General features: G+C 50.9%; 1 protein-coding gene and 1 long non-coding RNA gene across 3 annotated transcripts in view; one reads left to right on the top strand and one right to left on the bottom strand.

Moving 5' to 3' along the window:
* ccbe1 (collagen and calcium binding EGF domains 1) overlaps positions 1-16,720 on the bottom strand; it is a 434,800-nt gene extending 418,080 nt beyond the window's left edge. Inside the window, exons 1-2 of one of the 2 annotated variants that reach the window (XM_072497324.1) lie at positions 15,883-16,720; positions 15,547-15,630 (exon numbers count right to left, since the gene is read on the bottom strand). In XM_072497324.1, the coding sequence (XP_072353425.1) occupies positions 15,547-15,630; positions 15,883-15,995 (197 nt within the window). In that variant the 5' untranslated portion in view covers positions 15,996-16,720. The remainder of the gene's footprint in view (positions 1-15,546; positions 15,631-15,882) is intronic. The other variant, XM_072497325.1, reaches the window with a different exon arrangement.
* Positions 1-26,871, top strand: part of LOC140409146 (uncharacterized) — a 232,469-nt gene that overhangs the window by 792 nt on the left and 204,806 nt on the right. The window lies entirely within an intron of this gene.

The following is a 26,871-nucleotide window of genomic DNA, read 5'->3' as shown; positions in this document are numbered from 1 at the left end:
GTTCTATCATTATCTGTAACTCTTTTGCGTTGCCCTTTCCATAGTATTCATATAAGCATATCCAGTGTGGTTCTGTCTGAGAAATGGCAACCCACTGAGTGTTAACTATTCGTGATCATGTGACAAAACGGCCCAAATGCAAGTGACAACTTAGAATGGAAATGGATTTGGACAGAAATCTGAGGAGCAACTCTAACATTGGGTGCGAATATATCTGGACCCCTGTGCTAGTTGTAGGAAGGTTACCTGATTCCATATCGAGTTGAGTAAATTGCATATTCTTCATAATTTCCTATCTAAAGTCACGTGATGAAGAATCAGCAATGCAACAGCTCTTAAAAAGCTTCCATACTTTTGGATCCATGGCAACCTCAGAGTCACATGCTAATGGAAGGCTTATATTTCACCCTTCTTACTAATCTCTATTATAAGACATATACACTGTTTGTCAACAACACCAGCTTTTTAAGCAGGGTTTTTAAACAATTGACAAGTTGGTGAGTCGGTATAACTAAGACAATTTGTCCTTTTTCAACCCCTCAGAAATTCTTATCACCAGATGGCATGGATACATGTTTAACATTTGGATGAGTAACATCAGATTCTAAGGGGATGTAATGGGGAAACTGTAAATCTACTGACTTTCCAAAAATAATTGGCATATCATACTCTATGTTAATTTTCATTTGTTCCTTTTTCATAGAAGGTTTTCTTACAGCCTTTCTCACTAGAGCCTGGATCAGTACTTATAAATGGTTCACTCCAGCTATTTTACATGGATTACAACTCTCTTTTCTGATATCAATGTGTTGTCATCAACAAACTTAAAGCAAGTAGTGCTTTTATATTCCTTAATGTTGCTTCAAACATACTTACTGAATCAGCTGGGGAGACGCTGGGGAGAGCGGTAGGGAGAGGGGGGGAGGAGGGGGGGGGGCTGGGGAGAGAGAGGGGGGAGGGGGTGATGGGGGTGAAAGGAGAGGGGGGGGGGTGGGGCTGGGGAGGGCGGGGAGAGGGGAGGGGGCCTGGGAGGGGGGACTGGGGAGGTGGGGGCTGAATGGGGAGAGGGAGGCTGGGTGGGGAGGGGGAGGGAGGGGCTGTGGGGGAGGGAGGGGGAGGGAGGGACTGGGGGAGGGAGGGACTGGGAGAGGGAGGGGCTGGGGGTGAGGGAGGGGCTGGGGGGAGGGAGGGGTTGTGGGGGGAGGAGCTGGGGGAGGGAGGGGCTGGGGGAGGAGGGAGGCTGGAGGGAGGAGGAGAGGAGGGACGCTGGAGGGGAGGAGGGGGCTGGGGGGAAGGTGGGGCTGGGGGGGGAACTGGAAGGGGGGAGGTGCTGGTAGGGAGGGAGGGCTGAGGGGGTGCGAGTGATGGAGAGGGTGTGTGCCGGGGAGGAGGGGGTGGGCGGTTGGGGAGGGTGCGTGGCGGGGAGGGGGGGGTTTCCGCTTGGCCGTGTGCCAGCTGGTAACAGTCGTGGTCATGCAGCCCATGGCACCTGGCAACGTGGGGGGGGGGGGTATGGACAATGGTGACATGTGTCGGTGCCTGGGAGGGGTGGGGATGAGGGAGGGGGGGTCTGGGGGGGAGGGAGGGGCTAAGGGATAGGGGGTAGGTAGGGCTGGGGGGAGACGGGGCTGGGGCAGGGAGGGGTTCGGAAGGGGCTGGGGTGGAGGAGGGGCAAGGAGGAGGAAGGGGAGGGTGGGGCTGGGGGGGAGGGAGGGGCTGGTGGGAGGGGGAGGAGGGAGGGACTGGGTTGGGAGGGAGGGGCTGAGGGGGAAGGGCTGGGGAGGAAGGGGGAGGGGCTGGGGGACGGGTTGGAGAGTGTGCGTAATGTAGAGGGTGCGTGATGGACAGGGTGCATGATGGAGAGGATGCGTGCCGGGGAGGAGGGGGGGGGTAGGGCGCGTGCCGGGGAGGACAGGGGGGTTTGAGGAGGGTGCATGCCTGGGAGGAGGGGGGGTGTTGGGGAGGGTGCGTGCCGGGGAGGAGGGGGGGTGGGTGGGCGGGTAGGGCACGTGCTGGGGAGGGGGGATGGGGTGTCCACCTGGCCATGTGCCAACTGGCAACAGTCGCGACCATGAAGCCCATGGCACATGGCTGTGGAGGGGGGGGGGGTATGGGAAATGGTGACATGTCGTCTATCCCCCCCCACCCCCTGCAGGCCATTATGTTGGGTCATCACCCAGCGATGTTGGCCGTGGCGGGAGCCGCACTTCTACATGTTGCCCTGTGGGAGCTGGAGCAGGGGCGTGCCAGGGAGGCGGCTGAGGGTGCCGCAGAGGAGCGTGCCACAGGGAGGCAGGTGGCAGCTGCCCAGGCTGGAGGGCCGCCCGCACGACAGGACGAGGAGGAGGAGGAGGTGGTGGTGCCACGGCGACGGAGACGCCCGATGAGACCCCGAGTGTACCGACCCCGCTCATCGTACCAGGACCTCACGGACCGGGCATGCAGGAGGAGTCTCCGGATGAGCCGGGAAACCATGGCACACATCTGCCACCTGATGGCACACCTTGCACCACGTGGCACTGGGGGAGGACACCCTCTCCCCATGGCCGTTAAGGTTACGGTGGCCCTGAACTTCTATGCCACGGGGTCATTCCAGGTGCCGAGTGCGGACCTATCCGGCATGTCGCAGGCATCGGTGCACCGGTGCATCCGTGCAGTGACAGATGCCCGATATGCCATTGCGGACCGCTACATCCAGTTCCTTGTGCACTGGGCCAGCCAGGATTCCCGGGCAGCGGGCTTCGCTGTGGCAGCCAGGATGCCCATGGTCCAGGGGGCGATCAATGGGATGCCGGCTGGGCCAGCGGGCACGGGACAGACAGGCTGATAGCCACCCGGTTCACTGACTAGGGGGGCGTGGGAATCGCCGAGTATGGGCACAGACCCTCACCCCACCCACCCAACACTAACCACCCTCACCCCACCCATCACCAACCACCCTCACCCCGCCCACCCAAGACCAACCATTCGCACCCCACCCGCATGTTCACCACCCCTCCATTGCACATCCATCTGCGGCACAACTGACGGGGCTCGTACGGTCGCCAGTGGAAGCGTGTCTATTGCAGGCCATGGAGGATGCTGACAACCTGCCCTGCGATGAGCTCTGGGCTCTACATTGTTGGACAATGTCTGACCCATGCCCACAGTACCACCCTCCACCCGGACTTTCCCTGCATGCGGCCGTGACACTGCAGCACACGGTCCCGTTGTCTGCCCGGGGGTATGGCGAGGGCGGCCCAGGGGGGATGGCGAGGGCGGCTCGGGGGGAAGGGGGGCACACTCACCTGAGGCCGATGTTCTATCACCCCTCACACACCCACTGGCGCTCACCTCACACCACACCCCCGCACGCATCGGACAGAGCACAAAGGCAGGTTCTATAGGTGTGAAAGTGATTTTAATAACAAACAGTTCATACACGTGCCCTAGCCCCAGAACTGATCTGTGCCCTGCACCCGTGCCAACTTACTCAGTGTCTAATCTTTTGGCCTTACGGGCCCTATGACTACGTCTCGGTGGTTCCCCAGACAGTACAGCAGAACTGGAGGTGGATTCCTGTGATTCCTGCCCTGTGACTCGGGGCCCCTTTGGCGGCCGTTTCCTGGGGCGGCCCAGCCTAGATGTTCCAGGCTGCGGCTCAGACGACGGGGATGGCGAGCCCACCAGATGCACCTGGGATGGAAGGGGGGGAGTCTGAGGTGTCGCCGTGTTCCGGGACCTCCACCATGGGTCGGGCCACCTTTGTACTGTGAGGGATGGAGTATGACCCATAAAAACTCAGGGCGGTGGTGGGAGGCTGAATGGTGTGGTGGGGGGAAGGGGGCACAGCTGCTGGGCTTTGCTATCGGGCTGCCCGTTCAAAATGGCAGCCCAATAGCAAAATTCACTTGGGAATACCTCTCATTCCTGAGCATGCAAAAATTTGCATGGCTAAGGATTGTGACTCACTTTGGGATTTGCGCTCCCAGCATGAGCGCAAATCAGGTGCAATTCGGCTCTGGTGGGAGAAGAGTCCGCCAGAAGGAGAATTCTGGCCTTTTTACACATTTTTAAAAATCACTGTGAATTGAGTGGCTCTCTATGTCATCAAATGTAACAATTTGAATGGCAACACTCAATATGTTGTACCTGTACACCTTGCCTAGCCAAGATCCCTTACTGGGCACAAGGAATGAAAATCATTCTATCATAATGAAACAACATTCTCTCAATCAAATATAATAACCCCCATTGTCTCAAAGGTAATATAACTACAAAAGTTAACCTTCTGATACTGAACTCTAGATGTCCCATCTGAGAATCATTCTGTGACTATGAACTACAACAGTGTGTATTAACTTTCATTATTTTTTTCTTATTGCCATTCAAAGTGTTTGCAGCATTAGACCGGATTGCATGTCAGCTCGCTACTGTTCATGAAATATTTCATTTAGTATGGAAAAAGAACAGAAATTGAAAAGGGTCTTGTTGGTCAATGTTGGGACAATGCTGCTAAAACATAACATTCTGTGCTATGTAAAAGTCTATTTACAGATAACGTTACAGTTAAGACAATCAGGGCGGATTCTCTGAGGGGGCTAAACACTGCCAAAAATTTCTTCACGAGTTTGGTAGAGTCAATGTAGTGGGTTTGATTGACAACAACAAATTGTAATTAAATAGCACCATTAACATAGTAAAACTTTCCACGAACGCTTCACAGGAACGTTAGCAAATAAAATTTGACATCAGAGCGCCTAAGAGCATAGGGCAGATGACTAAAAGCTTCGTCAAAGAGATAGGTTTTAAAGAGCATCTTAAATGAGCAGAGGTAGAAATGCAGGAAGTTTAGAAAGGGAATTCCAGAGCTTGGGACCAAGGCAACTGAAGGCATCATTGCCAATGGTGGGGGAATTACAATTGTGGATGTGCAAGATGCCAAGATTGGAGGGGTGCAGATATATTGGGGGGCTCTAGGACCTGAGCAGATTAGTGATAGGGTCTGATGAGACCATGGGGAATTTGAAAACAAGGGTGGGAATTTTAAATTTGAGGTATTGCTTAATTGTGAGCCAAAGTAGGTAGGTGAGAAAAGGGATGATGGATGAACATCCCTTCGTGCAAGGTCCCATATGGACAGCAGAGATTTGGATAAGTTTTAGGTTATGCAGGGTGATCAAAGGCCTGACAGGAGTATTTTGAGTAATCAAATCTAGAGGTAACAATGGCATGATGAGGGCACCAGGTTTGTGAAGGAGCTGGTGGCTAGGGAATTGTGGTGGGTACCAAAGACAATGGCTTCAATCTTTTCAACATTTATTTGGCAAAAAGTTCTGCTTATCCAGTTCAGAGCGATTGAGAGACGTGAATGTGATATCGAGTTGGGAGTCATCATTGCACATGTGGAATCTGACATGATTTGGAAGGTGACAGCGTATTTAAAGACTTCGGAGATGAAAGGATGGTTAGAGATGGTGCAGTAGATTGCAAAAATAGAGTTGTCTAGGGTTTATTGGAGGAGAAGGGTTGATGATGACAGGTTTGAACGGGAAGGGCGTAGTACCTTAGGATATTAACAATATCAGAAAACTTGGGCAGCACGGTGGTGCAGTGGGTAGCACTGCTGCCTCAAGGCACCAAGGTGCCAGGTTCGATCTCGGCTCTGGGTCACTGTCCGTGTGGAGTTTGCACATTCTCCCCGTGTTTGCTTGGTTTTGTCTCCACAACCCAAAGATGTGCAGGTCAGGTGGATTGGCCATGCTAAATTGCCCTTAGGTTAGGTGGGGTTACTGGTTTACAGGGATAAGGTGGAGGTGTGGGCTTAAGTGGGGTGCTCTTTCCAAGAGTCGGTGCAGACTCGATGAGCCAAATGGCCTCCTTCTGCACTGTAAATTCTATGATTCCAAGACATTATTTGATCATTTATTTAAATGCCATTTGTGGGGCTCTACTGCAAGGAATACAGCTGCCATATATATGTGCAGAATAATATTGAATACATTTCAAAAGAAATGCATTGGCTATGAAGCACTTTGGGGCATCTTGAGGTCATGACACATACATAGTTAATTATATGCGATGGATTTATTTAGATTTTACTTAGGGCCTGCATTCTACATCAACAAGAGCTGTCCATGCACAAATCAAGTGCCAGTGCATTCCATGTCACTGGTGCGTTACAAACCTCACAGAAGATTAATGATCCCAACTGCAGGAGAAATCATATGCAGTTGGTTACTGAGGGAAATTTATAGTCGCTACCAATTATGTTGAGAGTTAATTATTCCTCAGCACGGTTCAGATTTTCTTGATAAACCTTTGAGAAATTTATTTTTGATGATGGAAATCAGGTTTTTGAAAAATGTGCATAATATGAATTGAATGTTCTGCCCCTCTGGCATGTGTGGGAAGGAACCCTAAGTAATTCTCAATTGTTTTGTTATTGCAGTGGGGAGGGTTTACTGCAACTGCTCCTTTACTCTGCACAGAGCACACCAACAACAGCAGTAAATACTGGAGGGCCCATTAGCTGTTTGTCTCACCATGTAATGTAGCTGTGGTTTAATCATTTCACTAAAGGGCGTCCAAACAACTTACTCATGTATTTGCAATTTTCCCTTAAATTTAAATCATCTGCTTCTTCCTTATAATGGCTGGATGCAGTCTATAGTCAACATGTGGAAAATGTTGCCCAATTAAATATTCAAGTTGCTGTATGTGACAAAATTCTACTTCCCTGCCTATTCAATCATACAGATGGCTTCTTCCAGTGGTGCCAGACCTGGGACAGTTAAATGGAGCCGGGTACATACTCGCCCTTTCCAGCCCTCGTCTGCCTGACTGCAGTTTTAGCTACACACGTTGCTAAGAATGAGGAGATGTTCTTCTGGTCTGGACAAAGCAAACTTGGGCCTCCCCTGACTCAAGTTTCTGTCCCTCCCTCGTCTAGGATCGTCACCCTGAAAGACTTAGCTTATAACTCGGCCCATTTCCACAGTTCCCTGCAGCATCCTTCTGCTTCCTAATTTCAATGCCGGGCAGCCACTCACCTCATACATCCTGGTCCCTTTTGGCCAGGAAGTTAACAAGTGACATATTATGAAGCCCAGCCTTTAACTTCATATGAACCTGGCTGCTGTCACTCATGGACTGACACATAGTTCCATTTTCCCATCCAGGAGTTAAATCCAGCCCGACATCTTGGGTGGCACTGTGGCACAGTGGTTAGCTCCAGAGTTCCGGGTTCAATTCCAGCCTTGGGTTACTGTGTGGAGTTTGCACTTTCTCCCCGTGTCTGCGTGGGTTTCTTCCGGGTGCTCCGGTTTCCTCCCACAGTCCAAAGATGTGCAGGTTAGGTGGATTGGCCACGCTAAATTGCCCCTTAGTATCCAAAAAGGGTAGGTGGGGTTACTGGGTTACGGAGATAGGGTGGAGGCGTGGGGCTTAAGTAGGGTGCTCTTTCCAAGGACTGGTGCAGACTCCATGGACCGAATGGCCTCCTTCTGCGCTGTAAATTCTATGACACTAATAAAGATTATTATTATTATTTACAACATGCTAAGTGTTTCTCCTCACTGAATAGAGCTGCTTTACATTTCTTCTTTGAACATAGTGGGAAACTGAAAACCTCCCATGCTATTTTCCTGGATAACTATCTATAAAGTGAGCCCACCTGTGGCTGGTTTCCTTTGTAATTCACAGGCATCGGCAACCTTCCTAATCTGGAATTCTGACCTTCAGGCACTTGTACAACAATAATATTAATAATACCTCTGGGTGGAGACAGAACATTAATGGGAATGATCCTTTCACATTGTCAATTATTAAAGTCTGAATTTTATACCAAAGTCTGAATTTTATACCAGTCAGTTTGTTGCTGTGCAAATTAATGTAACCCACATCCTCCTTTTATCAGTTTCCTCCTCCAAAAAGGCAAATAGGGAGGATCCATTATAAACATTCTAATTTGGAGCAATCAAAATTTGTGCAAACAGCAAAAACAAACTACCAAAACTGTGACAAGAAATAAATAAACCAGGAAACCCTCCCACTCTTTACCGTCAGGCATATTGGAAAAGTTTACAGGCTAATAATTAACCAGTTCGGTCAGACTATGCACGCATCTTCCACGGCTATCAAGCCTTGAAGTGGGGCGTGAGCCTTGAACATCCAGCTCAGAGGTAGGGAGGCTACCTCTGCACCTGAAGATCCCCTGTCTTTTCTCTGTATCTCTTAAATATCCTCCTTCCCCGGTGGAAAACAGGAACTTATTTCTCCAAAAGTCTATTGAAACAACATCGCTTGAAATTTCCAAGACTGAAGTCAATGTAGAGTTTTGTTCGGGGGATTTTATTTGCCAAAGAGTATGAAGCAAAGGAGGGTAGATAGAGTTGAAATACAGATCAGCCAGGATCTAATTGAATGGTACAGCAGTTTTAAGGAGATGAATAATTTACTCTTGTTTTTGTGTTCCTAAGGATGTTAAAGAACATGAAAGGGCATGGAATGCAGATAAAATGGTTTATAATCATTGCTGAAACTATCCAATTTCATTTGGCTTTGTTTCGACTTTAGAAAAGGACAAAACGAAAGTGCCCGGGTTTGAAGGGCACTTATATAATTCCCTTCATAATCTCAAGGGCTTCCAAAACCCAGACTTGGGCATAACACATTCCACTTTATGACAAAAGCTGTTTATAGTTCATAATTTATAATTCTAAATACACAAAATTATGATTAGTTTTTGATATAACAACCAGGGCTAGTCTCACCTTCCCCCATCCCCTGTGACTATACTTCGGAGTTATCATAGTTCCACTGGTACCAGCAGAACTCTGGTAACTTGATCAAAAGATGTATCATAAGAACATAAGAACTAGGAGCAGGAGTAGGCCATCTGGCCCCTCGAGCCTGCTCCGCCATTCAATGAGATCATGGCTGATCTTTTTTGGACTCAGCTCTACTTTCCGGCCTGAACACCATAACCCTTAATCCCTTTATTCTTCAAAAAACTATCTATTTTTATCTTAAAAACATTTAATGAAGAAGCCTCAACAGCTTCACTGGGCAAGGAATTCCAGAGATTCACAATCCTTTGGGTGTAGAAGTTCCTCCTAAGCTCAGTCCTAAATCAACTTCCCCTTATTTTGAGGCTATGCCCCCTAGTTCTGCTTTCACTCGCCAGTGGAAACAACCTGCCCGCATCTAACCTATCTATTCCTTCATAATTTTATACGTTCCTATAAGATCCCCCCGCATCCTTCTAAATTCAAACGAGTACAGTCCCAGTCTACTTAACCTCTCCTCGTAATCCAACCCCTTCAGCTCTGGGATTATCCGAGTGAATCTCCTCTACACACCCTCCAGCGCCAGTACGTCCTTTCTCAGGGAAGGAGACCAAAACTGAACACAATACTCCAGGTGTGGCCTCACTAACACCTTATACAATTGCAGCATAACCTCCCTAGTCTTAAACTCCATCCCTCTAGCAATGAAGGACAACATTCCATTTGCCTTCTTAATCACCTGTTGCACCACCTGTAAACCATCTTTTTGCGACTCATGCACTAGCACACGATAGTGTGCTGGGCAGCACGGTAGCATTGTGGATAGCACAATTGCTTCACAGCTCCAGGGTCGCAGGTTCGATTCCGGCTTGGGTCACTGTCTGTGCGGAGTCTGCGCATCCTCCCCATGTGTGCGTGGGGTTTCCTCCGGGTGCTCCGGTTTCCTCCCACAGTCCAAAGATGTGCAGGTTAGGTGGATTGGCCATGATAAATTGCCCTTAGTGTCTAGAATTGCCCTTAGTGTTGGGTGGGGTTACTGGGTTGTGGGGATGGGGTGGGGGTGTTGACCTTGGATGGGTGCTCTTTCCAAGAGCTGGTGCAGACTCGATGGGCTGAGTGGTCTCCTTCTGCACTGTAAATTCTATGACACACCCAGGTCTCTCTGCACAGCGGCATGTTTTAATATTTTATCATTTAAATAATAATCCCTTTTGCTATTATTCCTACCAAAATGGATAACCTCACATTTGTCGACATTGTGTTCCATCTGCCAGACCCTAGCCCTTTCACTTAACCTATCCAAATACCTCTGCAGACACCCGGTATCCTCTTCACTTTTTGCTTGACCACTCATCTTAGTGTCGTCTGCAAACTTGGACACATTGCACTTGGTCCCCAACTCCAAATCATCTATGTAAATTGTGAACAATTGTGTGCCCAACACTGAACCCTGAGGGACACCACTAGCTACTGAGTGCCAACCAGAGAAACACCCATTATTCCGCACTCTTTGCTTTCTATTAATTAACCAATCCTCTATCCATGCTACTACTTTACCGTTAATGCCATGCATCTTTACCTTATGCAGCAATCTTTTGTGTGGCACCTTGTCAAAAGCTTTCTGGAAATCCAGATCTACCATATCCATTGGCTCCCCGTTATCTACCGCACTGGTAATGCCCTCACAAAATTCCACTAAATTAGTTAGGTACGACCTGCCCTTTATGAACCCATGCTGCATCTGCCCAATGGGACAATTTCTATCCAGATGCCTCGCTATTTCTTCCTTGATGATAGATTCCAGCATCTTCTCTACTACCGAAGTTAAGCTAACTGGCCTATAATTACCCACTTTCTGCCTACCTCCTTTTTTAAACAGTGGTGTCACGTTTGCTAATTTCCAATCCGCCGGGACCACCCCAGAGTCGAGTGAATTTTCGTAAATTATCACTAGTGCATTTGCAATTTCTCCAGCCATCTCTTTTAGCACTCTGGGATGCATTCCATTAGGGCCAGGAGACTTGTCTACCTTAAGCCCCATTAGCTCGCCCATCACTACTTCCTTAGTGATAACAATCATCTCAAGGTCCTCCACTGTCATAGCCTCATTTCCATCAGTCACTGGCATGTTATTTGTGTCCTCCACTGTGAAGACCGACCCAAAAAACCTGTTCAGTTCCTCAGCCATTTCCTCATCTCTCATTATTAAATCTCCCTTCTCATCCTCTAAAGGACCAATATTTACCTTAGCCACTCTTTTTTGTTTTATATATTTGTAGAAACCTTTACTGTCTGTTTTTATATTCTGAGCAAGTTTTCTCTCATAATCTATCTTACTCTTCTTTATAGCTTTTTTAGTAGCTTTCTGTTGCCCCCTAAAGATTTCCCAGTCCTCTAGTCTCCCACTAATCTTTGCCACTGTATGCTTTTTCCTTCAATTTGATACTCTCCCTTATTTCCTTGGATATCCACGGTTGATTTTCCCTCTTTCTACCGTCTTTCCTTTCTGTTGGTATAAACTTTTGCTGAGCACTGTGAAAAATCGCTTCGAAGGTTCTCCACTGTTCCTCATGTGTGAGCATAGACATGTCGGGAGAAATTCTCCGGTATCGGCGCAATGTCCGCCGACTGGTGCCCAAAATGGCGCAAATCAATCGGGCATTGCGCCGCCCCAAAGGTGCGGAATGCTCCGCATCTTTGGGGGCCGAGCCCCAACCTTGAAGGGCTAGGCCGGCGCCGGACGAATTTCCACCCCGCCAGCTGGCGGAAAAGGCCTTTGGTGCCCCGCCAGCTGACGCAGAAATGACATCTCCGGGCGGCGCATGCGCGGGAGCGTCAGCGGCCGCTCATGGCATTCCCGTGCATGCGCAGTGGAGAGAGTCTCTTCCGACTCCGCCATGGTGGAGACCGTGGCGAATGCGGAAGGGAAAGAGTGCCCCCACGGCACAGGCCCGCCTGCGAATCGGTGGGCCCCGATCGCGGGCCAGGCCACCAAGGGGCACCCCCCCCGGGGCCAGATCACCCCGTGCCCCCCCAGGACCCCGGAGCCCACCTGTGCCGCCGGTAAGGTAGGTGGTTTAATTTACGCCGGCGGGACAGGCATTTTAGTGGCGAGACTTCGGCCCATCCGGGCCGGAGAATCGCGGGGGGGGGACCCCGCCAACCGGCGCGGTGCGATTATCGCCCCCGCCGAATATCCGGTGGTGGAGAATTCGGCAACCGGCGGGGGCGGGATTCACGCCAGCCCCCGGCGATTCTCCGACCCGGCGGGGGGTCGGAGAATCTCGCCCGTCATGTTTGACCCTGGACAGCATCACAGATGACCGCAGTCCTATTGTTACACAATTTCAACGTAGAAGCACTTGCCAGGAAATATTATTGCATCACAACCAGAAGCAGGAATTCTGGCTGCACATTGCCCCTTCCCTATTCTGAGAACATTCAGGCCAAATGTAGCATCGTAAGTGTTATTCGGTCTAAGTTAGATGGTTTGAAGTATTTTGTGCTCTGGTGTGAATACAACAACCGTCACCCTATCCCAGATCTGAGCAGTCTCCCGGGAGGATGCCTGCCGGTGGAGCTGTCCTGCCAGCAAATGACTGGCCATCTCCCCATACTCATACACCACACCCTGTGCCTTCCTCACCAGGCATACCGCTTTTCCTATCGACAAACGGTCAAACTGCATTTGCAGTTCCTTTCTACTGGCCAAAGGTTACGGAGTGGAATCCTCCCCATACCTCCCATCCGCTTCCTAAATTTTGTCTACCGCTGCCGCTCCTCTTGCCTCCCTATCCACCTGTGCCTTAAATGAGATGATCTCGCCCCTTACCACCGGCTTCAGCGTATCCAATATCACCAACGGCGAGACCTCCCCATTTTTATTGAACTCCACAGGGCAGCACTGTAGCTGGTTTAGCACAGGGCTAAATCGCTGGCTTTGGAAGCAGACCAAGGCAGACCAGCAGCAGGGTTCAATTCCCATACCAGCCTCCCCGAACAGGCGCCGGAATGTGGCAACTAGGGGCTTTTCACAGTAACTTCATTTGAAGCCTACTTGTGACAATAAGCAATTTTCATTTCATTTCATTTCAGTGGTAAGTACAATTGCCTCATACTCCAGGGTCCCGGGTTCGATTCCAGGCTTGGGTCATTGTCTGTATGGAGTCTGCATGTTCTCCCAGTGACCACGTTGGGTTTCCTCCAGGTGCTTAGATTCCTCCCACAGTCCAGAGATGGGCAGATTAAGTGGATTGGCCATGCTAAATTGCCCTTAGTGTCCAAAAAGGTTAGGTGGGGTTACTGGGTTATAGGGATGGGGTGGAGGTATGGGCTTGGGTGGGGTGCTCTTTTCAAGGGCTGGTGCAGACTTGATGGGCCGAATGGCCTCCTTCTACACTGTAAATTGTATGATTCTATGATTCTATAACACTTCAGGTGGTTTTCTGTGTCTGAGGCCTTGAAAGCATTATCAACACTGGAATTCAATGCAAGACATCAATCATCATATAACGTTGATTCTTATTGAATGCCGGAGCAGGCTCAAGGGGCTGGATGGCCCACCCCTGCACTGAATCATAGAATATCTATAGTGCAGAATGAGGCCATTCAGCCCATCGAGTTTGCACTGACCCTATGAAAGAGCACCCTACCTAGGCCCAATCCTCCACCCTATCCCCGTAATCTCAGCTGGGGGCAATTTAGCAGAGCCAATCTACCTGACCTGCACATCTTTGGGCTGTGGGAGGAAACCGGAGCAGACACTGGGAGAACGTGCAAACTTCACACAGTCACCGAGGTCGGAATTGAACCCAGGTCCCTGGTGCTGTGAGGCAGCAGTGCTAACCACTGTGCCACCGTGCCACCCCTTATTCATATTATTTTTGTCATCATTCTGCTTTGATTGATAAGAATCATTATGACTGGAAAGAGTGAAATTACAGATAAATATGTAGCCAAACAACTTACTGTAAAGTCAAAAGGTTATGAAATGAAGTGAAATTCGCTTATTGTCACAAGTAGGTTTCAAATGAAGTTACTGTGAAAAGCCCCTAGTCGCCACATTCTGGCACCTGTTCGGGGAGGTTATCACTGGGATGTGCTGCTTGAATGTGATGCTAATACAATCTCTCTCTAAAATATCAGCCAGGTTTTGGAAACCACAAGTATCTGCTCCAACCCCGTCCTTATGGATTAACTTATTCCTTACAAATTCCTGTAAAATGTCCAAGTGATAACATAGAAGTGCTGATAAGCCAAAAAGCAATCCATATCTATTGTAAAGTGACCGATACATGGTTATTCTCTTTCTCTGGGGCCTGCAGGTAACTCTTCATTGATTACATTTTTAAAAGCATTGTGAGCAAACAGCCATAGTTGTATATTTCCCACTTATAATTTGAGTATGGGGGGGGGGGAGCAGAGCTCCACAAGTACTATTCCAAGTGCCAGTGAGATTTCTGGGAATGTAGAAACTTGATGACTTTGACAGGCTGGTTTGCAGCATGCCTGAGCCTACTTGAACTGATGTGTGTTGTGAGTGACAAACGTCTTGCAGCCATTATATAATTGTCAGTTTCTATCAAGTCAGCGAAATTATACTGCATATTGGATTTTGGTGCAGAAAAAAAAATTTAACATAACTGTGGGCACAAGATATGCTTGTGACACATTAGCTCCAGAATCGTTATCAATTGTACTAAGTACCTGTTAAATCGGCGCACAGAACGTTTGATGAATTTCAAACTTCTTAAAGAGACTGCAGAAATTCGTGAACATTCCCTTTATTAATGTTTTAAAGCAATTCTTTGCAAATAACATTACATTTAGTTGAATCAGATTGTACTGAGACAGAACATTAAAATGACATTGAAATGTGTTTTGTGCAAAAGCATAGACATTCCAGCTGTGTTACTTAATATACAGAAGATGTGAACACTGGCAACTGTATCTTGACTTTCATTCAACATAAGGGGAGGACCATTTCTGAGCAGATGCTTCCTATTATCACCTTGCTCCAAAATCAGCTACGTTGGCAAAGTAAGGATCTCTCTTTTTTCACCCAAATTAAAGTTAGGTTCCAATTGGATTCACATGTGCGGTGGCACTCAATGCACCCACTCCTGCGCAAGTTCTTTAATCTACAGTCAACCAAGTGTGCTACACATTTTGCATTGACACAAAGTGCCAAAACATATAGTATAACACTGCAATTTTAGCAAGTCAAAAGAAGTTCCAGGACATCTTCGCATCAATTCCAGTTCCATTGCATGAGCAAGACTCATGGAGTGGAATCCAGAATAGTGCTGTAATAACTCAACGCCCAAGACCCCGTCGCATTGAGTGTGCGGAAAGTTATTGTAACAACTGGAGTTTAGAAACAAAATTACCGACAGAAGGTTAAATTCATCCACAAGCTCCCAGTGAAAATGTAAAATTGGATTGGATTAGATTTGTTTATTGTCACGTGTACCGAGGTACAGTGAAAAGTATGTTTCTGAGAGCAGCTCAACAGATTAAGCACATGAAAAGAAAATACATAATAGGGCAACACAAGGTACACAATGCAATCACATTCCTAATGAAATTTCTTGACTTAATTATGGAAGCATCCCTCACCTGTATAAAAAATGTAACATTGAATATTCGCCAAATATGCAGAGACCGTGCACCCAGGACAAACACATTCAAACCAACAAATAGGTGAGAATCAGAGCGATGTTTAATCACAAGATTAAATCAGTGTTTTAAAAGGTGAGAGAGTTTGAACAATGCTTACCTGATGCAGGTCGCTACTTCTCCAGTGGATTTCAAACATGGGTACTCGCTTGTTATCACTCTGTTTTCCGGACAAGTCTCTCTGCTTGAAGATCAAACGGATTCCTTTCAGGTGTCAATGAAATAAGCCCTAAAACTAAATTTTGTTTTGGCCCCATTGAACTGAACGCGACATGTTATAAACTCCTGAATGCAATTAGTGGCGTTTTTGTTAGGAGCACGCAAAGTATAACTTTCCCCCTTGAATTTAGAATTGATCGAGCTTCTCACGAGCAAGAGCAGAGAGGGAAACTTTAACAACTGCATAAGAATGAAAATGAATAGACAAATGACAAACCTGTACATGTCATCTTGCTCTGAAATGTCAAAATAGGAATACGCGAATCCCCTCGACATCAGCGACAGCAGGAAGGCAGCCTTCAATACAAACACAAAGCTTTCGGCAAGCATTTTGGTCCTTGTGCTAATCACTGATCAGGCACGGTCCCCAGGACTGCCGGCAGCCTTACTGGGATAGAATCTCTGGACCAACTTTCCGGCTCAGTCACTTAACTTTCGCCAACTGCTGGAAGACGTTTCATGTGTGAGTGATCGGCCGAGAGGTGCAGCTGGCTCTCCTCATTTCGACTTTTTTTTTGAATTGACTTTACTGCAGGGTTAAGGACACTCGTGCTGAAATGGTATTTGTCAGCAGTGAAAGGTTTTTGGCTCTGCCGATGGGGCTGTTGTTTAGTTTGGATAAACTTTAAAAAACTATTGCACAGGGTCGGACGCAAGTGAGCGGTAAGGGGAGGAACTTGGATGCGAGAGCGTGTGTACCAGATGATGTATGTGACTGTTACAGTGCGTCTGTGTGTCAGTATTGTAGGTGGATAGAAGTTTGTCAATATCTGCACGTGTGTTAATGCGAGTACGTGTGTTGTTTGTGTGTGCACATGTGAAAGCCCAATTGTCCACATGCATTGTGTGTATCGGCAGATTGCACCTCCCCCAATTACTGTCAAGTTTCCAATGTGTCCCTTTAATTCTCGACGATAGAAACTTCCGTTTCAGAATACGATCTGTCTATACTTCGTTAACATCACTTGACAAATCTGCCCTTTGTAAATGGGAACGAGCATTGTCATTACAGGATTTTTAACGTTACTTGTAACTTCCTCCACCTCTCCCCATCTGCAGTGAAACCCGGAACAAAATGAATAAAACCAGAATGTCCCAGTGTAGTTGAATGGTATCGACTCCCCCTTTTTCACTTTATTGGCATAATCATTCTTTTAATCTAATTGACAACCTCGGTCAAATGACATTGGTTTGTGAAACACAGCAGAAGCGCCCCACCCCCAACCTGCCTCCATCTAGACAGATGCCCTTTCGGTTCAAGCGACATTCCTAAGCTGATCCCTATTGTTTACAAACACTGAACACTTCAACTCATTCTAACCTCACAACCGAAATAGTTTAAAAAGCGAAAATGCTGGATAAACTCTGCAGGTTTGGCAGCACTCTGTGGGGAGAAACAGCGTTAACGTTTTCGGGTTCAAATGAACCTTCTACAGAACCCCCACAATGGGAAAGCTTGCTTCAAAAGAGATTGCTTGAGGTGATATAATTTTAATGCTGGCTGGCGTTTTTAAAAATAGATATATCACCTCATAAGACCCCCCACCCACCCCTCCTTCCCCTCGCTACACATCAACATATGCGTCGTTTTCAGTGCAGCCAAATGCTTCCCCGCTTTTCATAGATTATCATAGAATTTACAGTGTAGAAGGAGGCCATTCGGCCCATCGAGTCTGCACCGGCTCTTGGAAAGAGCACCCGACCCAAGGGCCCTCTGCCCTATTCCCCATAACCCAGTAACCCCACCCAACACTTTGAATGTTGACAGCAGAGATTTGATCATGGATGAAGACAAACATCTTGCCAAGGCCATCCCCACACCCCACTACTTGCCTTCAAACAACCCTGCAACCTCACACAGACCCAGCCTTCAGGAGAACAGGGACCACGACACCACACAACCCTGCCATGACAACCTGCAAGACGTGCCAGATCACCATTACATGTGAGAACACCACCCAGCATACTCATGCAACTCAGCCAATGTTGTCTACCTCATACGCTGCAGGAAAGGATGTTCCAAGGCATGTTACATTGTCAAGACCATGCAGACTCTGCGACAACGGATGAATGGACATCATGCGACAATCACCTGGCAGGAATGTTCCCTTCCAGTCAGGGAACACTTCAGCATTCAAGGACATTCAGCCTCTGATCTTCGGGTAATGGTTCTCCAAGGCGGCCTTCAGGACACATGACAACGCAGAACCGCCGAGCAGAAACTGATAGCCAAGTTCCGCACACATGAGTGCGGCCTCAACCGGGACCTTTGATTCATGCCTCACTAAATTTAATTACATTCAACCCCTCCATCATCTGGCCTGGGCTTGCAAAATCCTACCAACTGTCCTGGCTTGAGAGAATTCACACCTCTTTAACCTGTGATTATCCCTCTCTCCAGTCGTACCATCTGGACCAGTAAAGACTTAATTCCTGGAAAGACTCGCATTCAAAGTATCGTCTTGCATCATTGACTTTGTCTATATATGTGGTTGTGGAAGCCTCCTCTTCACTCACCTGACTCACTCCGAAAGCTAGTGATTCGAAACAAACCTGTTGGGCCTTATCCTGGTGTTGTAAAACTTCTTACTGTGCCCACCCCAGTCCAATGCCGGCATCTCTACATCAGAAATTTAATGGGTAGAGGATTTCTGTAACCCACAGCAAATGAGGCAATAGATTAAATCAACCTGCTGGGGTAAAATGAATTGTGTGACGTGGGTTACATAACTCGAGTCTTTTATAATATAGAATGTAGCATGATTGAATGCTGACCTGAGAATCAATCTAGAAGTGAACTAAACTGGCCTGACTTGTATTAATTTGTTAAATACTGCAATTGAATCCAGGCGAGAAGCATATGTGACTTGTCCCATTTAAAGGAAGTGGCAATACATCATCCCTTTTTTTTAAGTTGAGCTACAGCTTTGCCACACAAGTGATTACTGCCTGTGGCAAGTGCCACAGTTTAGAAATACCTTCAGCTTATGGTCATTGATATATCCGGTCTTCTTCCAAAGTTAAATATGAACCCATCTCCAGGTCAAAGATCCAGAACCGTCTGTGAAGTTAAATTCAGCTCAGGACAAGGGCTCTCAAAGTATGGTCCACTGACCAGGAGTGTTTTGTAAGGGTAGTTAGTGGAGTGGTACAAAATTTAGGCCATTGATGTGCAATGCCATAGTCAAGGCCACATTGAGAGAACAGGCCAGAACTCTCATCCCCACTACTTACCTGATGCCAAACAATCAGGCTGGTTCTCTTGTGCATGGCATGAATCATCACAAGCACCAACAAATGTAGTGTTATAAGGAAGGGTTTATGTTACTGTTACAACATCCAATTGTAAGGTCTGACTTTCAAAACTTGCAGGGTTGAACATGGCATGGTAGCACAGCGGTTAGCACTGTTGCTTCAAAGCACCAAAGGCCCAGATTTGATTCCTGCTTGGCTGTCTGTGCGGAGTCTGTACGTTCTCCCCGTGTGTGCGTGGGTTTCCTCCAGGTGCTCCGGTTTCCTCCCACAAGTCCCGAAAAGATATGCTTGTTAGGTGAATTGGACATTCTGAATTCTTCCTCTGTGTACCCAAACAGGTGCTGGAATGTGGCAACCAGGGGCTTTTCCCAGTAATTTTATTGCAGTGTTAATGCAAGCCATCTTGTGACACAAATAAAGATTATTATTATTATTATTATTATTATTAAGGAGGAACTGTCTGAATGATATGAGACTGAAGCTCTCGAGTTCTCAACGAGCATCCTCATTGTGCCTCGTCAAAAGTAGTGCCATTCGTCCCATGGATTACAATGAGTATTATTGAAGGAAAGAGGGTTAGGTAGGACCAGGAAGTGATCCGCAAGGCCTTTGACCTGTTCAAGTGGTCCGTGGGCAAAAACATTTGAGGATACCTGACTGAGGATACAAACAGCAACTGACAGTGAATGTAACAATGAAATGGTTGGATTGTTGTTAAAGATCCAATTGGTTCACTCATGTGCTTGAGAGAAGGAAACCTGGCATTCTTACACAGTCTAGCTTACGACTTCCATTCTACACCAATGTGATTGCCTCTTAACTCTCCTCTGAAGTTGCCTGACAAGCCATCAATTATATTAAAGTATTACATCAGACATGGCAGCCTTGCCAGTGGCGACACATACCAAGAATTAATTTAAAAACAACAATCAAAACGATCCGACTATCATGGTCAGGAAAAGTAATGTCTCATTGTGAGCGCAGAGCATGAAGATCAGGAACATTATGGTTTGATTGGGTGGGATCAAATGATGTGGTCAGCAAGGATAATGGCGTGTGGTCTTCTGTAAACATGTTCAAGCCAGCCAGTGGAAGAGGTTTATAGTATTAGGTTATTAGGTTTGTGTGAGCTTTTCTGGTGCTAGTCCTCAGTCTCAACGTTTAATCATGGACCTGAAAATGTGGGGAACCATTCACATAACTGTGCCAATGACACTTCTGACTCGTAAAGCGTTTCGGCATTGACATTGTGGTCACTTATCTTTTAAAACTGAATAAGCTATAATTATGGTAATGAAACCAGGCCAGTGCTGCTGAGAATATTACATCGAAATTGTAGCTTCTGCTTCGACTGGGGGTAAAAAATTGCACTTGCAGCACAAGGCAATCTCACGTTAAAAATAGGAATGATGACACGTATATGTATGAATTGGAAGAGCACAGTTGATGGTAATAATACAGCATTGAGTAGATAGGTTGAATGATTACAGGTTGCAACATGATACATTTCGGATTTGAACTTTTGAAGCACCGTGAGGTGCTTTTGAATGCTGTGAGTGAAGGTGAAACAATATTTATAAGCATGCATAATTGTCTGCACCAATAGACTGCCTGTTCTATACCATTGGTTGTGTGTTCCTTGCTCCTGTCTGCAACAGAGCACTGCCCTTTCAGTTCTAAACTATCAGCATAAGAACACATCCTGCAAGCATTATGTAGCTGATAAGGAAACATAAGTGAGATAAATTCAGGTCAAGTTGACCTGATTTCATTTCAAAATTATCATGGGAATGGAGTTGTAGTTTAATGGAAGTCTGTACTTAATTTGACTTTCCTTTTTCAAACTTTTTTGTGTGTGCTGACATCCTCTTTTCAGATAGGAAAATCTGCCCCCTTGTGATCGTAATTTGTATGAAACATGAAATACTAAACAAACGGCTCGGAATTTATTTCTACCCTCGGCTTATCCTGGAACCAATTTCTGTTAAATGCACCTAATTCTGAATCTTGCTCATAGAAACACCTCAATTAAATAAATCCTTCATTTCCTGGCTGTGTTGGTTCTTCATCAGACTCGATCGTTGAATTAACTTTCATGTCATGTACCTGAGTTTTGTATTCTAGACTTATGGGAATGAACCTCTCCTTTCTCTTTGTTAGCTATAATGTGAATGGCTTTGGGCAGCCCCAACCGCACCCCCGCCCCCCTCATTCAAAGAGATGTAAAAAGAGCTGACATGGCAAACTGACAATTTTAGATGTGGAAACTGGGATCATCTTTCTGAGGATGGGGCTGTAAGTTTGGAGTTCAATGAACTTTACTCAGTATCTGCTTTTTACTATGTATAATATTGAAATGCTCTGTGTAAAAACTGAAGTTTTATTGACTGGCACGATGCCTTTCACTTTGAGAATACAGTTTGCGTGATTCTCCAACCCCCCAGCGGGTCGGAGAATGGCCGTTGGCCGCCGTGAATTCCGCCCCCGCCGCCCGCCGAAGTCTCCGAAGGGAGAAAAGTCGGCGGGGCGTCAATGGCGCCGCAGACCTCGGAGAATGGCACGGGTGGGCGCGAGGCAATCGATTTTGGGCCTGCCGATATTCTCCCATCCGGATGGGCTGAAGTCCCGTCGACGTGATGACGGGTCACGTCGGCGTAAATCAAACCTCCTTTTAATCGGCGTCAACCTGTGCCCAAGGTTTACGCCGACCAGCGTGGAGGTAGGTGACGGCCTGGGGGGTTGGCCGCTGGGCAGGCGATGGCGTGGCCGCAGTCTGAATGAGTGGGGGAGAGGTGTGTGTAGGGTTTTGTGTGTGTGTGTGCGGCGGGGGGGGGGGGGGGGGGTTAGAGTGGGCAGGGCTCCGGGGGAGTGCCGGGAGGGGGGTTGAGTGCCGGGGACGGGAGGATGAGTGCCGGGGAGGGGGATGGGGGGGTCCGTGCCAGGGAGGAGGATGGGGTCCGTGCCGGGGAGAAGGATGGGGGGGTCCGTGCCGGGGAGGGGGGATGGAAGGGTCCGTGCCGGGGAGGGGGATGGGGGGGTCCGTGCCGGGGAGGAGGGAGGGGGGGTCCGTGCCGGGGAGGGGGGATGGGGGGGTCCGTGCCGGGGAGGGGATGGGAGGACGGGGTCCGTGCCGGGGAGGAGGATGGGGTCCGTGCCGGGGAGGAGGATGGAGGGGTCCGTGCCAGGGAGGAGGATGGGGGGGTCCGTGCCGGGGAGGGGGATGTGGGGGTCCGTGCCGGGGAGGGGGATGGGGGGGTCCGTGCCGGGGAGGGGGAGGGGGGGGTCCGTGCCGGGGAGGGGGGATGGGGGCGTCTGCCGGGGAGGGGGATGGGGGGACGGGGTCCGTGCCAGGGAGGAGGATGGGGGGGTCCGTGCCGGGGAGGGGGATGTGGGGGTCCGTGCCGGGGAGGGGGATGGGGGGGGTCCGTGCCGGGGAGGGGGGATGGGGGCGTCTGCCGGGGAGGGGGATGGGGGGACGGGGTCCGTGCCGGGGAGGAGGATGGGGGGGTCCGTGCCGGGGAGGTGGATGGGGGGGTCCGTGCCGGGGATGGGATGGGGGTGTCCGTGCCAGGGAGGGGGATGGGGGGGTCCGTGCCGGGGAGGGGGAGGGGGGGTCCGTGCCGGGGAGGGGGGGGGTGACAGGGCAAGTGAGTTGGTCCGCCTGGCCAGGTGCCAGCCTCCAACAGTTGGACACATGCGGTCCATGCCACCTGGCTGGGGGGAGGAGGGGGTATGGGCAATGATGACATGTCGTCGTTCCCCCCGCCCCCCCCCCCCCCCCTAACCAGGCCATCATGTTTTCCGATCAGCCAGCGATGTTGGCCGCCGTGGCGGCAGCCGCTAATATCTATGTTGCCCTGGATGAGGAGGAGGAGGAGGAGCGTGCCAGAGAGGCGGCGCAGGCTGCCGCAGAGGGGCAGGCGGCAGCGGACCAGGCTGGAGGGACACCTGACCGAGGAGGGGGAGGAGGACGTCGCGGCCCCACGGCAACGGAGGCACCCGAGGGCGCCCCGTGTGTACCGGCCCCGGCAGTCATACCAGGACCTCACGGACCGGGAATGCAGGAGGAGACTCCGGATGAGGCGGGAAACCATGGCACACATCTGCCACCTGCTGGCACACCTGTCACCGTGTGGCACTGGCGGGGGACACCCTCTCCCCATGTCCGTCAAGGTTACGGTGGCCCTGAACTTTTATGCAACAGGGTCATTCCAGGCACCGAGTGGGGACCTGTCCGGCATATCGCAGACATCGGTGCACCGGTGCATCCGGGCAGTGACAGACGCCCTATATGCCATGGCGCACCGCTACATCCGCTACCCTGTGGACTGGGCCAGCCAAGATGCCCGGGCCGTGGGCTTCTCTGCTGTGGCTGGGTTTCCTGTGGTCCAGGGCGCGATTGATGGGATGCACGTCACCGTGCGGCCACCTGCAGATAACAGGGCCGTGTTCACCAATAGGAAGGGGACCTATTCGATGAACATCCAGGTGGTCTGCGACCACCGCATGATGATCCAGCACGTCTACGCCTGTTACCCAGGCAGTGTACACGACTCATACGTGTTGTCGCGGTCATCCATCACCGGCATGTACGAGGGACGCCATCCCCGGCTGAGGGGCTGGTTGCTGGGCGACAGGGGCTACCCATTGCGATCGTGACTGATGACGCCTGTACGGAGGCCACGCAATGAGGCGGAGAACCGCTACAATGATGCCCATGTAGCGACAAGGAGAGTTATAGAGAGGTGCTTTGGCGTGCTGAAGATGTGTTTCAGGTGCCTGGACCGCTCTGGGGCGCCCTCCAGTATCGGTCAGATAGGGTCAGCCGCATCATTGTGGTGTGCTGTGTCCTGCACAACATAGCCCAGCAGAGGGGCGATGTGCCGCAGGCAGAGGAGGGCGGAGTGGAGGAGCAGCAGGAAGAGGCGCAGTCCTCCCCAGATGAGGGGGATGGGGGCAATGGTCAGGGCAGACGGGCTAGACACAGGCGGGTGGCTGTCCACCGTTACCGGCTGGGCCAGCGGGCACGGGACAGGCTGATAGACGCCCGCTTCACTGACTAGATGGGCGTGGGAATCGGGTAGTATGGCCACAGACCGCACACCATGGCAACAGCCGACCACCCACACCCCCCACCCATCCACCCACCCAGCACCCTCACCCCCCCTCGCCAACCCCACCCACCCCACCCGCATGCACACCACCACCCCCCCCCATTGCCGATCCACCTGCGGCACAACGGGCCGGGCTCACACAGTTGCGGGTGGACGCGTGTCTATTGCAGGCCATGGAGGATGATGACAACCCGCCCTGCGGTGAGCTCCTGGCTCCACATCGTTGGACTATGTCTGACGCATGGCCACAGTACCACCATCCACCCGGACCATCCCTGCATGCGGCTGTGACACTGCAGCGCACGGTCCCGTCCTCTGCCCGGGGGGATGTTGATGGCGGCACGGGGGAAGGGGGCAGACTCACCTGGGGCTGAGGTAAGACCACCCCTCACACACACACACACTTGCGCTCAACGTACATGACACCCCCGCACGCTTTGGACAGAGCACAAAGGCAGCTTCTGTAGGTGTAACATTGACTTTAATAACCAAAGGAGTTCATGCACGTGCCCTAGCCCCTAAAACTCATCTGTGCCCTGCACCCGTGCCAACTTACTCAGTGTCTAATTGTTTGGCCTTACGGGCCCTATGACTACGTCTACGTGGCTCCCCAGACGGCACAGCAGAACTGGAGGTGGACTCCTGTGATTCCTGCCCTCTGACACGGGATCCCTTTGGCGGCCGTTTCCTGGGGCGTCCTGGCCTAGGTGGGCCAGGCTGCGGCCCGGGCGACTGGGATGGCGAGCTGCCAGCCTGTCCTGCCCGTTGCCCACCCGATGCACCTGGGACGGAAGGGGGGGAAGTCCGAGGTGTCGCGGTGTTCCGGGTCCTCCCCTACAGGGGGACCCGGGACGGACCACACCACCTCCTCCTCCCTCGGGGTGCCCTCGGGGTGCCGCCAGGCCTCTACATGGGTGGGGGATGCGAACGTACTGGCCATCCGACGCCCCCCCGACATCTGGCGCTGCCAGTCCTGGAGGCCCGTGCTGGTATCGACAGGGGTCTGCAGGTTTGCAGCCATGGAGCTCAGGGGATTGGCAAACCCTGTCTGTGACTGTGCGACGCCGGCTCGCACATGGCCAATGGCGCCGATGCCCTCAGCGATGGCCTGCAGAGACTGGGCCATGGCCTGCAGAGACTGGGCCATGGCCTGCAGAAACTGGGCCATGGCCTGCAGAGACTGGGCTATGGACTGCTGAGACTGTGCCATGGCATTGAGCGCCTCTGCCACCTGGTGCTGGCACTGGCTCATGGCCTCCTGTGAGAGGGCAGCCATGTCTTGGGCCACAGACGCCGCCTGCACGGAAAGCCCCAGGTCTCGCAAACCGTTCCCCATGTCTGACACCGTCGCACCCATTGCCTCCACCGCGGACGCCACCCGACCTGGGTGTCGGCCTGGGTGGCACGCATGACCGGCACCACTCTCAGCTCCTGGATGCGGGTGGACTCCTCCACCTGCGACTGCAGCCGCCGCAAGCCGGCCGTCATCCTCTTCGCTCGTCTCCGGATCGGTGGTTGCATCGGATCTATGGGTGGGTGTGGTAACTGCAGGAACCCGGGATCCATCTGGGCGGCAGATGTTCGCTTGGCCTGGGCTGCCCTCCGACCGCCCGGTCCCTCTGCTGCTCCTACCTCCACCTGCTGTACCGGGACGGCTGTGTTGTGCACACCAGTGAGTGTACCAGACGCCTCATCACTAAAGTGCCCAACCGAGGTGAGCGTTTCTGCGATGGTGGAGGGTGTTGGTGACAGCAGTGGCGTTGTGTCGTGCTCTTCGTCCCACTCTGAGTCCATGGCACTTTGGGGTGGGGGTTCGTCTCCACCCATCCACTCTGTGTCACTGTCCGGTATTTTGTTTTCCTGGGTAGTGCTGTCCCGGGTAGGGGTGTCCTGGGTAGTGGTGTCCTGGGTAGTGGTGTCCTGGGGAGTGGTGTCCTGGCTCGGCTGTGACGGGGTCCTGTCGCTGCCCCTCTTGTCGCTGGGTGGCACACGCCTGCGTCGTCGCACCCGCACGAGACGGGGGCGTCGTCTCCTGTTGCTGCAGGTCTCTCCGTCTCCAGTGGTCTCCAAGGGACATCCTGCGGGCGTCGCATGCCGGAGGGTCCAGGTCTCTCCGTCTCCCGTGGTCTCCAATGGACATCCTGCGGGCGTCGCATGCCGGAGGGCCGGGTCTCTCCATCTCCCGTGGTCTCCAAGGGACATCCTGCGGGCGTCGCATGCCGGAGGGCCGGGTCTCTCCGTCTCCCGTGGTCTCCAAGGGACATCCTGCGGGCGTCGCATGCCGAAGAGTCCGGGTCTCTCCGTCTCCCGTGGTCTCCGAGGGGCATCCTGCGGACGGTCTGCATCTGCGGGGATGGGTGCCTCGACGTTTGCTCCTGCGATACACAATGAAGCATGCATGGTTAGACACGCAGGCAGTGATCAGGTGATATGGGGGAGGGGGATATAGGGGAGGGGGGATATGGGGACAGGCTGTCGGTGGCTCACTTGCTACTACGCCCCTGACCTCTGCATCAGCAACCTCCCGGTCGTCAGGTCTGCCAGCCAGTTCCAGGGCCCTTTCCTCGTGTTCGGTCAGTGGCCTCTCATCAGCGGGGCCTCCTCCAGTCCTCACATGCTCCCTGGTGTTGTATGCGCGTTTCTCCTGTGGGGGGGGGGGGGGGGGCGTGGTGGCAGGGGTAAAAGGCAACAGTGTTAGACAGGTATATGAATGCACGCCATCGGTTGCGCGTGTATTGCAGAGGTTAAGGTTAGGGCTGGATTCACTTAGGCAAATGGGGGAAGGCGGATATGGGGGAGGGGGGATCTGGGGATATGGGGAATATGGGGAGGGGGGA

This window comes from Scyliorhinus torazame, chromosome 3 (assembly GCF_047496885.1).
Source record: "Scyliorhinus torazame isolate Kashiwa2021f chromosome 3, sScyTor2.1, whole genome shotgun sequence".
Classification (NCBI taxonomy): domain Eukaryota; kingdom Metazoa; phylum Chordata; class Chondrichthyes; order Carcharhiniformes; family Scyliorhinidae; genus Scyliorhinus; species Scyliorhinus torazame.
Note: the sequence above shows the minus strand (reverse complement) of the source record. Positions and strands in the feature narration are given on the sequence as shown.